This window comes from Lutra lutra, chromosome 9 (genome assembly GCF_902655055.1).
Source record: "Lutra lutra chromosome 9, mLutLut1.2, whole genome shotgun sequence".
Lineage (NCBI taxonomy): Eukaryota > Metazoa > Chordata > Mammalia > Carnivora > Mustelidae > Lutra > Lutra lutra.
Window position 1 is genome coordinate 122,597,763 of NC_062286.1, and position 13,409 is coordinate 122,611,171.

General features: G+C 39.5%; 1 protein-coding gene across 1 annotated transcript in view; it reads left to right on the forward strand.

The window, feature by feature from the left end:
- The window catches only part of CTNNBL1 (catenin beta like 1), a 161,586-nt gene that overhangs the window by 21,586 nt on the left and 126,591 nt on the right, over positions 1-13,409 (forward strand). Inside the window, exon 2 of the mRNA XM_047745001.1 lies at positions 12,319-12,507. Within this exon, the coding sequence (XP_047600957.1) occupies positions 12,319-12,507 (189 nt within the window). The remainder of the gene's footprint in view (positions 1-12,318; positions 12,508-13,409) is intronic.

Below are 13,409 nucleotides of genomic sequence, written 5' to 3' on the forward strand. Positions count from 1 at the left end.
TGAGATCAAAACCGGATCAGAACCGTTAAGGAATTAATGAGCAGCTGTGAAAATCTTGATTATGTAAATGAATGAAATTATTTATTTCTTACTTACGATTTGGTTCTCACTAATTCAGTCCCAGCTTATTCATCCCCCCCTCCTTCCCATTTTTTCAGAACGTCTTCAGTTTTTTCTTTCCTATCTGTCTCCCTGCGAGTGTACATCTCCCCAACCACTCTTTCTGTTTGAAAGAGGAATGAAGTTTTAAGTCTTGGCAGTGATCTCAGAGGCAACTTATAGAAAAGATAATTAAAGATTTCCTTGCCCCAGTTTAGCCTTAATGAAATTGTCCATTGCTAGGAGCAATGTTCCTCTGGCTGGAATCTTCTCTTTCAGCGTAATTACATGTAACAGGTGTGCCATATTACGTGCAGAATCACTCTGTGGGGCTGCTGCTTGCTGAACCGGTACTCCACCTCTCCCCGGCCTCTGTGACAAGCACTTATAAAGTATCTAACCTTTGTGTCACCCGAAAGAATAAAGTGAATTCATTGTATTTGAGCTTTGGTTTAACTATAAATAATTTAAAATAACATTGCCATATTAATTTTTTATTTAATATTTAAAGATTCAGAGTGGACTGGGTGGGTTCCCTAAATGGTCTGGGGGAGGGAGTTCTTAGCGCAATTTCCGTACAGAGAAAAAACTATGCTTTTACAAATGAGCAAGGAGCAGTGACAGAGAAGAGCTTTCCTGGTTAAAGCCATAGATAGAAAAGTAGCAGAAGAAATTTTTTTTTTTTATTTTATTTATTTGACGGAGAGAGAGATCACAAGTAGGCAGAGAGGCAGGCAGAGAGAGAGGAAGGGAAGCAGGCTCCCTGCTGAGCAGATAGCCCGATGTGGGGCTCAATCCCAGGACTCCGGGATCATGACCTGAGCTGAAGGCAGAGGCTTTAACCCACTGAGCCACCCAGGCGCCCCAAGAAATTTTAAAGTTAGTTGAAAGATGATGGCAACAGGGAGAGATGATGAAGATTAGGCCTTTCAGATGATAGTTTCTAGGGTTGTGACTAAGGAAAGGGACCTGGAGGTTGTGTGTACTGCTCCCGCAAAAGTGAGAGGTTTCAGACCTCGTTCTGTCTATGACTTCAGGCTCAAGTCCTGTCACTTCCTTGAGTCTTGGTCTATTCATTGGTAAATTATGAGGTTGAACTGATGCTCTTTGTCTGAATCTGAGTTCTTTCCTTTTTTTTTTTTTTTTTAAATTTTTATTTTTATTTTTATTTATTTTTATTTTTTTTTAATTTTTTTATTTTTTCAGCATAACAGTATTCATTAATTTTTGCACCACACCCAGTGCTCCATGCAATCTGTGCCCTCCACAATACCCACCACCTGGTGCCCCCAACCTCCCACCCCCCACCCCTTCAAAATTCCCAGATCGTTTTTCAGAGTCCATAGTCTCTCATGGTTCACCTCCCCTTCCAATTTCCCTCAACTCCCCTCTCCTCTCCATCTCCCCTTGTCCTCCATGCTATTTGTTATGCTCCACAAATAAGTGAAACCATATGATAATTGACTCTCTCTGCTTGACTTATTTCACTCAACATAATCTCTTCCAGTTCCGTCCATGTTGCTACAAAACTTGGGTATTCATCCTTTCTTTCTTTCTTTTTTTTTTTTTTTTTTTACAGCTTTATAAACATATATTTTTATCCCCAGGGGTACAGGTCTGCGAATCGCCAGGTTTACACACTTCACAATACTCACCATAGCACATACCCTCCCCAGTATCCATAACCCCACCCCCTCTCCCAACCCCCTCCCCCCATCAACCCTCAGTTTGTTTTGTGAGATTAAGAGTCACTTATGGTTTGTCTCCCTCCCTGAATCTGAGTTCTTATTCTTTATATCGCTTGATACCACCATTAGAGAATTAACAAAGCGATACATAAAAATACAACCCAGGATGGCGTAAAATGATCAGATATGTAGGTGCAGATGAATCCTGCCCGGCTGCAGTCAAGCTAAAGACCCAAGGACCCCTGAGACTATGTGTACCTTATATACATTTGCTAATAGTAAGTTAGGATTCCTGGGTAGTTCGTTGGTTTAGCTGTCCTCCCCCATCTGTCGCTCACTGATTTAGCAAGGTGGGTTGAGTTCTTGTTCTGATGTTGGGCACCGTTGGATGCTGAGGTGTTAGCCGCAAGGGTCGGATCCCATGGTTCCTGCTCTTGAGGACCCAGTTTATGAATTGGTAGAGGAGATGGAGATTTATCAATGCATGTGTTATGTGATGATAGAGGGATGATCAGATACACGGCTGAGGAAGCTCCAAGGTCTTACTGGAGTTTTGGGAAGACCCTTAGAGAAGGTGACCTTAGAGCTGGAGCTTAAGGCTGAGTAGGATTTCTCTAGAATGAAAGAGGAAAGGAAAGTGATCTGCTATTTGTGGTAGCACAGTACGGATTTACCCCATTCCAGGGCATTGTTTAACCCAAGGTGACTTCTGGGTCCTTCCCTAAATCTTTGCTGATGTCCTTGTTGGTTTTCCCTATAGCAGGGTTTCCAGACCCTGTACTGTCCTGCTCATACATTATCTAGATTTAATGCCTCTTTTTCATGTGTGGTGGCTAATTCAATGCTGTGAGACTGTAGCCAGATTGGATGTTACACTTCTGATAGTGTGACCTTAATATGCATTAGCTTTAAGGATATTTAAAGTTGGTCATCCTGTTGATTCATTGAATTGGAGATTTACTGAAACCATCAGCTCTTTTCTGACTGAATTGTTTTTAAGTCACATTTTTCCTGACAGGGACTTTATGTATTTGCTATTTTGAGTTTAAACAAAAGGACTCCACAGTGCTTATACTCTTTTGGTTTGACCAATTATGGTTCTACCTATCTGTGCTGCCATTCATCCACATTTCTCTTTCTGCCTGCTTGAGTAACTTTGTGAAAGATCGTGTTGAGATAAAGTTACCCAGTATGTGTTGTAAACTCTTAACCTTAGTGAGCCACAGCAACATCAAGGAACTGCAACCAGTGGGGCATGACTTGTTCTGCATGATTCCCTGCTAGCTTCTAGTGGTCCCCCTTTTCTCCCTGTAACTGTGTGCATAACCATACCATTTTGCCAAATTTACTTCAGATCTTTAAGAAATAAAATTTTGTAAATACAATTGAAGTCTCCTATATACTCTTCCCTAATCCCATTTTATTGTGTGCCCCCTCCCTAATCCAATTTATTGCTCTCTTTAGAAGCAATCACTATCTTGAATTTGGTGATTATTATTCCCACACATTTTATTATTATTATGTGTACAGCCAGTGATGGTTGAAATTTTCTTTTTTCTTATTACAGATATGTTCCAGTGAACATTATTTAAGTATTTCCTTGTGCATATGTCTGACAATTTCTGTGTATATACCTGGGAGAAGAATTGCTGGGGTAGTCAGAATATATGCATTTTCAGTGTTATTAGGTATCACCAGTTAGTCCTATACTCATTTATACTCCTATCAGCAAGTTTTTTTTTTTTTAAGATTTTATTTATTTATTTGACAGACAGAGATCACAAGTAGGTGGAGAGGCAGGCAGAGAGAGAGGAGGAAGCAGGCTCCCTGCTGAGCAGAGAGACCGATGCAGGGCTTGATCCCAGGACCCTGGGATCATGACCTGAGCTGAAGGCAGAGGCTTTAACCCACTGAGCCACCCAGGTACCCCCTATCAGCAAGTTTTAACAGTTCCTGTTTCTCCACATCTTTAACACATGGCTAGATTTTAAATTTTTCATTTTTTGCCAATCTGATAGCTTATGGTTTTTATGAGCATTTTCCTGATTACTAGTGACATTGGGTCCCTTTCTAGATACCTGTGGGGTGCTTGGTGTTTTTTTTTTTCTTTTGTGATCATAATTGTGATGATATTCCTTGTCAAAAGCTGATTTTAAGTAAATCTAAAAGTGTTGTATATATAGAACTTTGCATTAGCAATCATTAAGAGAAATTAAATCATAGTTTGTTTTCTTTTCAAAGTACTATGTCTTTATCTTATTTAATCTTACTCTCCCTTATCTTACTAAGACAGTCCTGTGATGTAGAGCAAGGGCAGAGCATTTTTAGAAATGCTGCACTGATAAGTCAAATGACTTATCTAAGGTCATGTGACTCTTAAGTGATTCACAAACACCTACATTTTCTTTCTGATTATTGGTTTGTTGCTCTTTGCATTGTACTATGCTGCTGCTTTTAGATCAGTGCAATTCTGTTGTTATTGTTATTGGATTGATGTCTGATATTCCCTCTAGCACCCAACAGAGTGATGTTCAGGTTCTATTAGCTTAGTAAACACTTCCTGAGTGAATGAATGAATGATGATGGTTCGGGTATAACTGACAAAACATTCATAATAAGTCTGCTAAAATGGGGGTAGTTTACCTTCCAACAATTTTACAAGTATCTGCCTCTGTTAGCCTTGATAAATAAAGAAACTGAATCAACATTCAGCTTTCTGATGCAGCTGCAGAATTAATCAGAGAAGATGTCAAAGTAAATCATGGATGCTAAAGTATAGTTTGTACTTTTAAAAAAGGAAATCTACACACCCTTTGGAGGTGAGATGAAGATATTTCAGGCTTTAAAAAGAAGTAAGAATTTTTTGGTAGGAAAAATGGATTAAGTAGAGTCTTAATGACTAGTGATTTAAATCCTAAATCACATCCATGTTACTTGCCAGCCAGTCAGATTATAGATCTTAAGTGAGAGTCTTGGTGATTTTAATTTTTGTTACATTGATTTCCGCCCCCCCACTCCTTGTGGGCAGTTAAAACCCATGTTCTCCAGTAATTATTGTGTTCTCAGTACCTGTTTTTTTTTTTTTTTTTTTTAATTGGGAATCAAGTAAATGAGAATTTTGTTTTATATTTGCAATAATTTTGCTCTGAGATTTTGAGTTTCTGGTACTTGGTTTTCTTCCAGAAAAAAAAAAAAGGTAGTAAATTGTCATGATTCATTGATTTTTGTTTTCCCTAAGCTTTAAGTCTTATAAAGACATAATATGTAATTGTATATGAATACCCGGAATATTTCTTGGATATTTCTTAAAAATATCTATGATAATCCTTTGTTGATATAGCACTTGATAGTTTACATAGGGCCCCTCTGTAAGGAGTTTTAGTCATCACAATAACCTTTTGCGTTGAGGTAGGTAGAATTTTCTGTCTCTGATGGCTTTGATCCCTGATTATGAACTTTGGCTGATGGTAGTTGCAGCATTAAAGACTGTGAGCTTTTTCAGTTCTGGTGCCTTAAGCAAATTTGCAAGGGAGCCCTGATGTTAACTTTGGCAGGTTTCATGCCTGCAAATATTGATTGAGCCAGAAGTCCTAGCTGTAAAATGTCACCAGTGAATGTGCAGCCAGCAAAGGCAAGGGAAAACTCATTACTGCAGCTCATCTGTAACTTCTGGGTCAGGCCACTCACTACCATCTGGTAAAAATGAATGTTTGAAAATTCCCTTTTATTCTGACAAAATGTAATCAGGCGAGGTTAACAGCAGATGATTTCTGAGCATTTCAAGTTGGTTATACCAATCCATCCACAGCCTGGGTTCGTGACATTCCATATGTCTAATTACCTTTAGAGGTATCAGAAAGCTTTAAAATTACGAAACCTAATGGCAGGAAGGAATTTAATTATCTGTATACCTACCTTTGTCCCCTGCATTGTGTGCACCCCGCCATATTGAAAGTGTTTATTCTGAAAAGAAAAGGCAATGATAGAGGAAGAAAGAAATAGGATTACTGTCTTGAAATCTGAATATTTTTTTTTAAATGAGAGAGTGGGACTAATCTTGTTTATATTGCTTTAAAGAGAAAGATTAAGGACCAAGGAAGAAAGTTGTAAGTTGGAAGGTTTCTCTTCAATTTAACAAACTCTGTGAGTGATCTAAAGATTGGGTGGGGGAGGGGGCACGGTTTAGGGAGGGGTTAAGTTTCTGGTCACTGGAAGTATTAGGAAAGCCCCAGTCTATACCCAGTGATCATGTTTTAAAGGGGATTCAAACCTCAAATAGATGATTGGGTTAGATTCAAGACTTCCTAAAGTCTGGGTTTCTCTAGTGGTTCAGAATTACTGTAGGAGGTTGTGAATTGAGACAAATGTATACAGGCATTTTCTGTAGAATGAATCTCAGTCTCTCAAAATCTCTCTCAAAATTAATCTATCTCTCTGTCTCTGTGTCTCTCTCTTTCATAAATACAGGAGTTAAAAACACAAATGCAATTAAAGTATTGCAAAATAGTAATATATTTGTGTTCTTTCTCAGTCATTGGATATTAAAAGGTGCAGTAGTAGGTGGGGCCTGTCATATTTTGACATAAAAATAAAAAAAAGGATTTTCCCTTTAAAACCTATTAATGGTTAACACCCTTTCCAACCTTGGGGTTCTTTGATTTTTGAATCAGGTGTGTCCGAGAGGTGGAGGCTACATGTACTATCTTCTATGAGCCAAACTCTGCTGGGCACTCTAGAAACATTGGCCTTTTTGTGCTTACATACATATATACACATATATACATAAATGTATGAAAGTGTTATTGTTTCTAGCTTAATAGATTGAGAAAACTCAAGCTTAGAGGGGCTAAATTACTTTCCAGGACTGCTAACTAAGTAGAGGGACTAGGATTTGAATTTAGAAAAATTTGACTCCTAAACTCATTCTCCATGTAGGGTATCACCAATTGCAAATAGGTTAGCAATGACTAGTTAGTATTGCAAAGTAGGAAAAGCACTATATTGGGAATTAGAAGCTTTGTATTATTGCCCATCACAGACAAATTGCTTAAAGCCACTGGGCTCTGATTTCCTTATTTCTATAAAGAGAGGGATAAACTAGATTATCCACTTGAGCTCAAATTTCTAAGTCTTTCTCATTGTTTGATATTGAGGAAATCATACTTCATGCCCCTAGTCGGAAGGCCCTTTTCTGAAGTTCAGAAATTTCTTGGTGCTAGGTGAAAAATTCCTGGCTTATTATGAGGTTACAGAAGATTTCCTTTGACTTTTTCCATTTTTTTAAATAGAATTGAACCTATTTTTTTTTCCATTAACATGAAAGTACATTTTATGAAAATCACCCCCTCCTAACCCAGGTAACTTGGAATATTGAACTTAATTAGATGCTGCCCCCTCCCCCACATCTCCACTGTTATATCCTGGCATAGATGTGCTCTTCACATTAATAATTGTGCTGTGTGTTTTCATAATTTATCATAATGATGCCATTATTGCTTATTATAGAAGGCCCCTTTCTCCCACCCCCACCCCAAGTCTAATTGAGGTCGAGACAAGACCATAAATGCGATAATATAGATTGCATGCTCAGAGGAAATGGAGTTGGTTTCATAGTGGAGTTTTAATTTAGGATTCGTTCTGGTGATGTAGCCTCTTCCTATGGTACATTACTTTGAGCCCAATATAACTGCATTTTCCCACAGCTCCTCATTATAGCTACAGCTTCTCACTGCTTTTTAATTAAAAAAAAAAAATAGAGAGGGAGAGAGGGAAAAATGAAACCTACAGCTTAGGTTGGATATTGTCTGGGTACGCAGGGAGTATCCTAGGCAGATTACTTATTTAATTCTTTAACTCTTTCCAAGCTTTCGTGGAGATGTCTTGATTTCTGTTTCCAGGGGGATGGATATATATATCATCCATCACGCACGCACACACACATAATAGGCTTCAAGATTTTTGGAAAGTAATAGCATCTTATGTATATAATCTTGACGCTTACTATAAGCTTTGAACAAGTGGAAGTCCTTTATGTAACCTAGAAAGGCTACCAGCTGTGTGGTTGGATGGTGGCAAATGCTTAGAGAGCATTTATACCACTCACCACCTATTGGGAGTAAGGCAGGGAATGTAGAAGATTTTTTAAATCCTTAAAGGCTGATGTTCTGGTACATCAGAAGTTAAGAGTTAATCATTTTTTCTCTAGTCTTGTGGGCAGCAGAAACAAAGAAATGACTTTATGAGTAACAGTTTCTTTTGTCATTCCTTCATCTTGAGGGATTCCAAACACCTTTCAGATACCAAAACAAATTAATCTCCAAAGGTGACTGGTAAGAATGGCTTAATCCTTTTGGGATTGGTTTTGTAAGACACAGGGAGAGCTCATGCCTGAGCCGTGACCTCTCTGACAGGCTGCGAGTGTTCTATTCCTTCCTGAATCCAGAGCCCTTTGGCTCTTCTGTAGTGGGATCCATCTGACAGCTCTGAGATTCTTCCCCACTTACGTATTCTTGCTTTGTTTTGTGTAACTGATCACTCTCTCCCTCTCTCCGTAGCAAATATTGGCAAATGTAATGTAGACGTTTATTTCCAGGTCAGGGTCTTGTTAGCTTTATAATTTTTTGTGGGGACCTTTCACAAATAGGACTTCAGCTTTCTATGAGTCTGTATTTTATGCAGGGTTGCTGGAAAAGACGGTTCCATTTTGTCTTGATCAGGGAACAGGAAGCCCTTGGATGAAAATCTTCTAGACCTGTGGAGACCTGTGGTGGCCAGTATGGTAGCTGCTAGCTGTATATGGCTGTTGGGCATGTAAAATGGGTCTGGGTCTGGGTTGAGATACACTCTGAATGTAATAGTATGCCAAATTCCAGAGACTTGTTTAGTATGAAAAAAAAGTTAAAATATCACATTAGTGATTTTTAAAATATTGATTACATGTTAAAATAATATTTAAACATATTAGATTAAAAACATTAAAATTAATTTCATCTGCTTCTTTTTACTTTTTAAAATGTGGCCCCTAAAAAATTTTAAATTATATCTATGGTTTGCATTTCATTTTAATTGGGCAGCTATGTCCTAGACTGTTAAGACCCATGATAGCAAAGCAATGCTTGTCTTACATTTATGTCCCAGGGGCCAGCAGAGGCCTTATACATAGTTGGCATTTAATAAATATTTGTTAAAGAAATGAATCCTAAACTTTATTCTTCAGAGTGGTGAAATTTCAGAAATGAGTAGAAACTTCTCTTTTGGAGTGTTAGTATCTGAAAAAGAGACAACGCTTGTTGAGAGAACAAAAGTTTATAAAATTTTGCCCTGGGAGAAAAAAAAATGGCTGAAATAAAATATCTCTGGGCCTTTGAACGCCTTACCTGTCCGCTGGAGGTGGGAGCAGATAATCTTGGTCAAGGAATCATGGCAGAGCACCCTGAGGGGTTCTGCTTTGCTCCACTGGGGAGTTGTCATGAGAGGAGCTCAAGCTGGATGTCCCGTGTGACAGAGCAGGGAGTTGTAGAAAGAGTTAGCGAACCTGAAATTTGCCCTCTTAGAGATGTTATGCTTAGACTATTCCTTAAGATTAACAGAGCTATTCTTGTCTCAAGAATCCATCCCGGCCCCGTCTGTCCTCGTTTCCCCATTTAGATGTGACCCAGATGGAAGCCTGGGACTGCCACTGGGCTGCCTTATTACTTGAAGACCTTCAAGTCCTGCCGTTTTTTAATACATCGTTTGTTGAATGAATGGCTTAACAAATATCATTTTAACTTGACCAAGTCATATATTCTTGACTGAAAGTCCCTCGGACCTGTCTCAGTTAGGGTCCTGGAATCATGATAGATTAGCAAAGTTCCCAGAGATCAGGTTCAACTTTGAGAAGGGACCAGGTTGTCTTTGCAAGAGTTTATTAAAGGATCTCAGGCATCCTGTCTCCCGCTTAGAAAATAGAACTGTTAACCCACTTCTCTTGCCCAGAGATGCGGTGAGGATTAAGAGGGGTGCTTTAAGTTCTGTTGGAGGAAAGTGCTATTTCAGGGACAATTATTAGAGATAAAAGTGAAACTCCTCCCCTACCTTTGAAATGTTTGTTTTAAAAAAGTAGATCGGAAGATGTATTCCAAAGAGAGACTGCCAGTATTCTTTAGGTTTGCGTTTCTTAACTGTGGCGGTATTTGGCTTTCTCCTTTTAATTGTGGTCCACTGCCTTTTCTCTCTGCCCTCAGAGATAAACAATCCAGAAATCTCCTTTCCGTGGAGAACTATGGAGCTCGTGCTTTGATTTGACTGCTGCAGCAGACTCACGCTAATCAGAATCGCAGCAGGCCTCGTTTTATGAGCCTGAAAGAATTAGTGCTCCCAGGGGGCTGAAGTTCCTTACCTGCTGGGGAGCTACAGATTTCTGGTTTGAAGTCTGCCCTCCTTTAGGATCAAGCTACCTTTCCTTCCTTTCTCACATGAAAACCACCACCTGCTTTTGCTTGTGGTCCATGGTGACTGGCATGTTGATTTCTTTCTTTTTTCTCCTCTTTTTCTGAGTGCCGACCAGTGATGATGACAATAGATTCTTATAATTTTTGTATTTATGGAATAGAGTGTTATCATATGAAATTATAATCTATCTCATGGAGGCTAGGAACAGAGTGAAAAATAGCAGGAGGTAACCTACAAACCAAATTGTCTAACGTGAGTTTTCTAAGCAATGTCATATGCTTAGACTTACTGGCACACCTGGTATGTGGAACCAGCAGGGTATGTGACTATAGAGGGAAATGACTTTGCACCACTGGGATAGTGGAGTTCAGTAGTAGTGTGGGTTATAAGCCACAAGGTGAGATGTGTAATGTGTATAGTAGAAATTTGTCTCTTATCAACACCAAACAACTTAGCAGGTTGGCAGGAAATGTGGCATTCTTTTCTGTTGATCCTAATAAATCATGTTGCACCTAGCACACTATTAGTGTGTAGTTATCACACACTATGTGTAGTTATCATAACATAATAAAGAAAGCTCATTGAGCCTAACACAGATGTCTTGTATTGAGGAAGACAGAATCATGTGAATTACCTTATAGTAATAATCTTTTCTATTTGTTTAGTAGTGTTGTCGTTTGCGTTTTTTTTTTTTTTTTTAAGACTTTATTTGAGAGAGAGAGAGCATGCATGAGTCCGTGGTGAGGGCGAGGGTAGTAGAGGGAGAGGGAGAAACAGACTACTCACTGATCAGGGAACCCAATGCAGGGCTCCATCCCAGGACTCTGGGATCATGACCTGAGCTGAAGGCAGACGCTCAACAGACTGAGCCACCCATATGTCCCTTGTTTACCAAACATTCTTTCACTGAAGTTTGCACCTTGTAGTACAAACTACCAGTTATGAATAAATTCTAGGAACCCAATGTATAGCAGAGTGACTATAGTTAGCAATACTATATAGTATACTTGAAAGTTGCTAAGAGAGTAGATCTTAAATGTTCTCACTACCAAAAAAAAAGGGTAATTTTACTAGGTGATGGAGGTGTTAGCTAACTAACAAATGTAAACATTTTGCAATATATACATGAGTCAATATCACATTATATGCAATGGTATATGTCAATTATATCTCAGTGAAGCTGTGGAAAGAATGGTAAAAATACACACACATAGAAGCATCCTTTGAAGTTCACAGAGAAAAGGGCTATAATTTCCATTTGCCATTTGAAGATGAGGAAGCGAAGGTATAGGGAGGTTAATGACGTGCCCAGAGCTGCACCAGTAGTAACCTGAGCTGCTTGGAGACTTTGGGCTCTTTGATTCCTGGTGCAGTGCTGTCTCTCCTCAGCTCTGAAGCCCATTTCAGTAGTGTTTCATTTTATTCCAATTTAATGGAAGGCCGCTGTTAAGAGCTCCTCCATGGACTGCAGTGTCAAAGGCAAAACGCGGACCTAACAGTGTGGCAACCAGAGCCCTGGACCAGAAGTCAGGAAGTGCTCATTGTGTTTTCAGTGCTGCTGCTGGCTTTGTGACTTTGGGTAATACTCCTCTGGCCCTTACTCTACCTGGCTCTTCCGTAAAGTAGGACTTCAGAGTGCAATAGACCCTTGGATGTTACATATGTAATCTACTCTGTACGGAGTACTTGTGAGTGACTGTACTCTTTCTTAGATGTGAATTAAAACCCTGTAAAGGGTTTGGTGTTGGGGATTGTATTGTAACTAGTAAATTGAGCCTAACCCATCTCAGAGTGTCGGTGTTCCCTGTGATTTCTGTATACACAGCAACTTTTGTGAAGTGATAAAACTTTGCATATTAAAAAAATTCTGTAAAAAAAAAAAAAAAAGCCAGCTCCCTTGTGGGAGACTTCAGTCATATATTTATAGAATCACTACGGGTCTGAAGAAATGACCACTTGGAGCTTCATTTTGTGGGAGAAATCATACTGTGGAGCTTTTCATTGGTGAATCCTTAAAAGCTTTTAGAATGTCTGCTATGTGTGCCCTTCTAGGTCTTTGCCAGCTCTGGAATCCCATGTTTCTTTTTTTCTTTCTCAGCCCAACAGGGGCACAAAACGTCCCCGGGATGATGAAGAGGAAGAGCTGAAAATGCGTCGGAGGCAAGCTGGTCCCCGAGACCGTGGCCGCTATCGGGAAGAGGAAATGACGGTGGTAGAAGAAGCAGACGATGAAAAAAAGAGACTGCTGCAGATTATTGACAGAGAGGGCGAGGAGGAAGAGGAGGAGGTAAGGTGGCAGGCTAGGCCGGCCCAGACTCAGTGGCTATAGACTGTCATTTTAGGTCAAATCCTTAATTTCTCTGAGCTTTGCAGCTTCATCTGTAGAATAGGGTTAAGAATACTTACTGCACAGTGTTGACCTGAAGGGGAAGTGTGATAATGGAGTTGGAAACCATTTTCAAATTGTGAAGATCATTATAGATAGAGTTTTTAAAGTATTCTGGATTATGTGTCCTAATCGAGGCCCGAGCACTGAACTGTGGGGCTGTTGCTGTTGACTGGGGAGGGTCAGGGAGGCCTCCCAGACTGGACACATTGAAGGCACTTCCATTTTTTAATGTAGTCAGTAGTCTTTGAAAGAGGAGCAGAATTTTATCAGACTGGTGAAAGAAGGCTTTTCAGTTGAGATGGCATTAGCAAAGCAACAGAGGTGGAGAAGTTCAAGGTGGAAGTAAGAGATTAGGTATTTAGGTGTAACTGAAAAAAATACAGTTTTGGAAAAGAGGTGCTATTTGCTCGTCCTCAGGATGCCTTAATGCATACTCATTCCTACCTCTGGACCTTTTTACTTCTGTGCCCTTTGTGGAATGCTCTTCCCCTTTGCATGGTGGGATTCTTTCTTCTCATTCAGGTCTCAGTTCAGATGTTTCCTCCTCAAAGAAACTTTTCTGCTCTCTGAGATAGACATGTAAGTCATTCTCCTATACTTTGGTCAGTATATTGTCTTCATGGCGCTTACCGTGATCTGAAATCCTGGTTTGTTTATCTTCCTCATTTGCTATCCTCTCCTTTACCTTTTAGGCAAGCAGGGACTGGCTCTGTTTGTTCACAGCTGTATTTCTAGCACTCAGTGCAGTGCCTAGTTCTTGGTAGGCCCTTAATAAATATTTATTGAATGAATAAATGAAG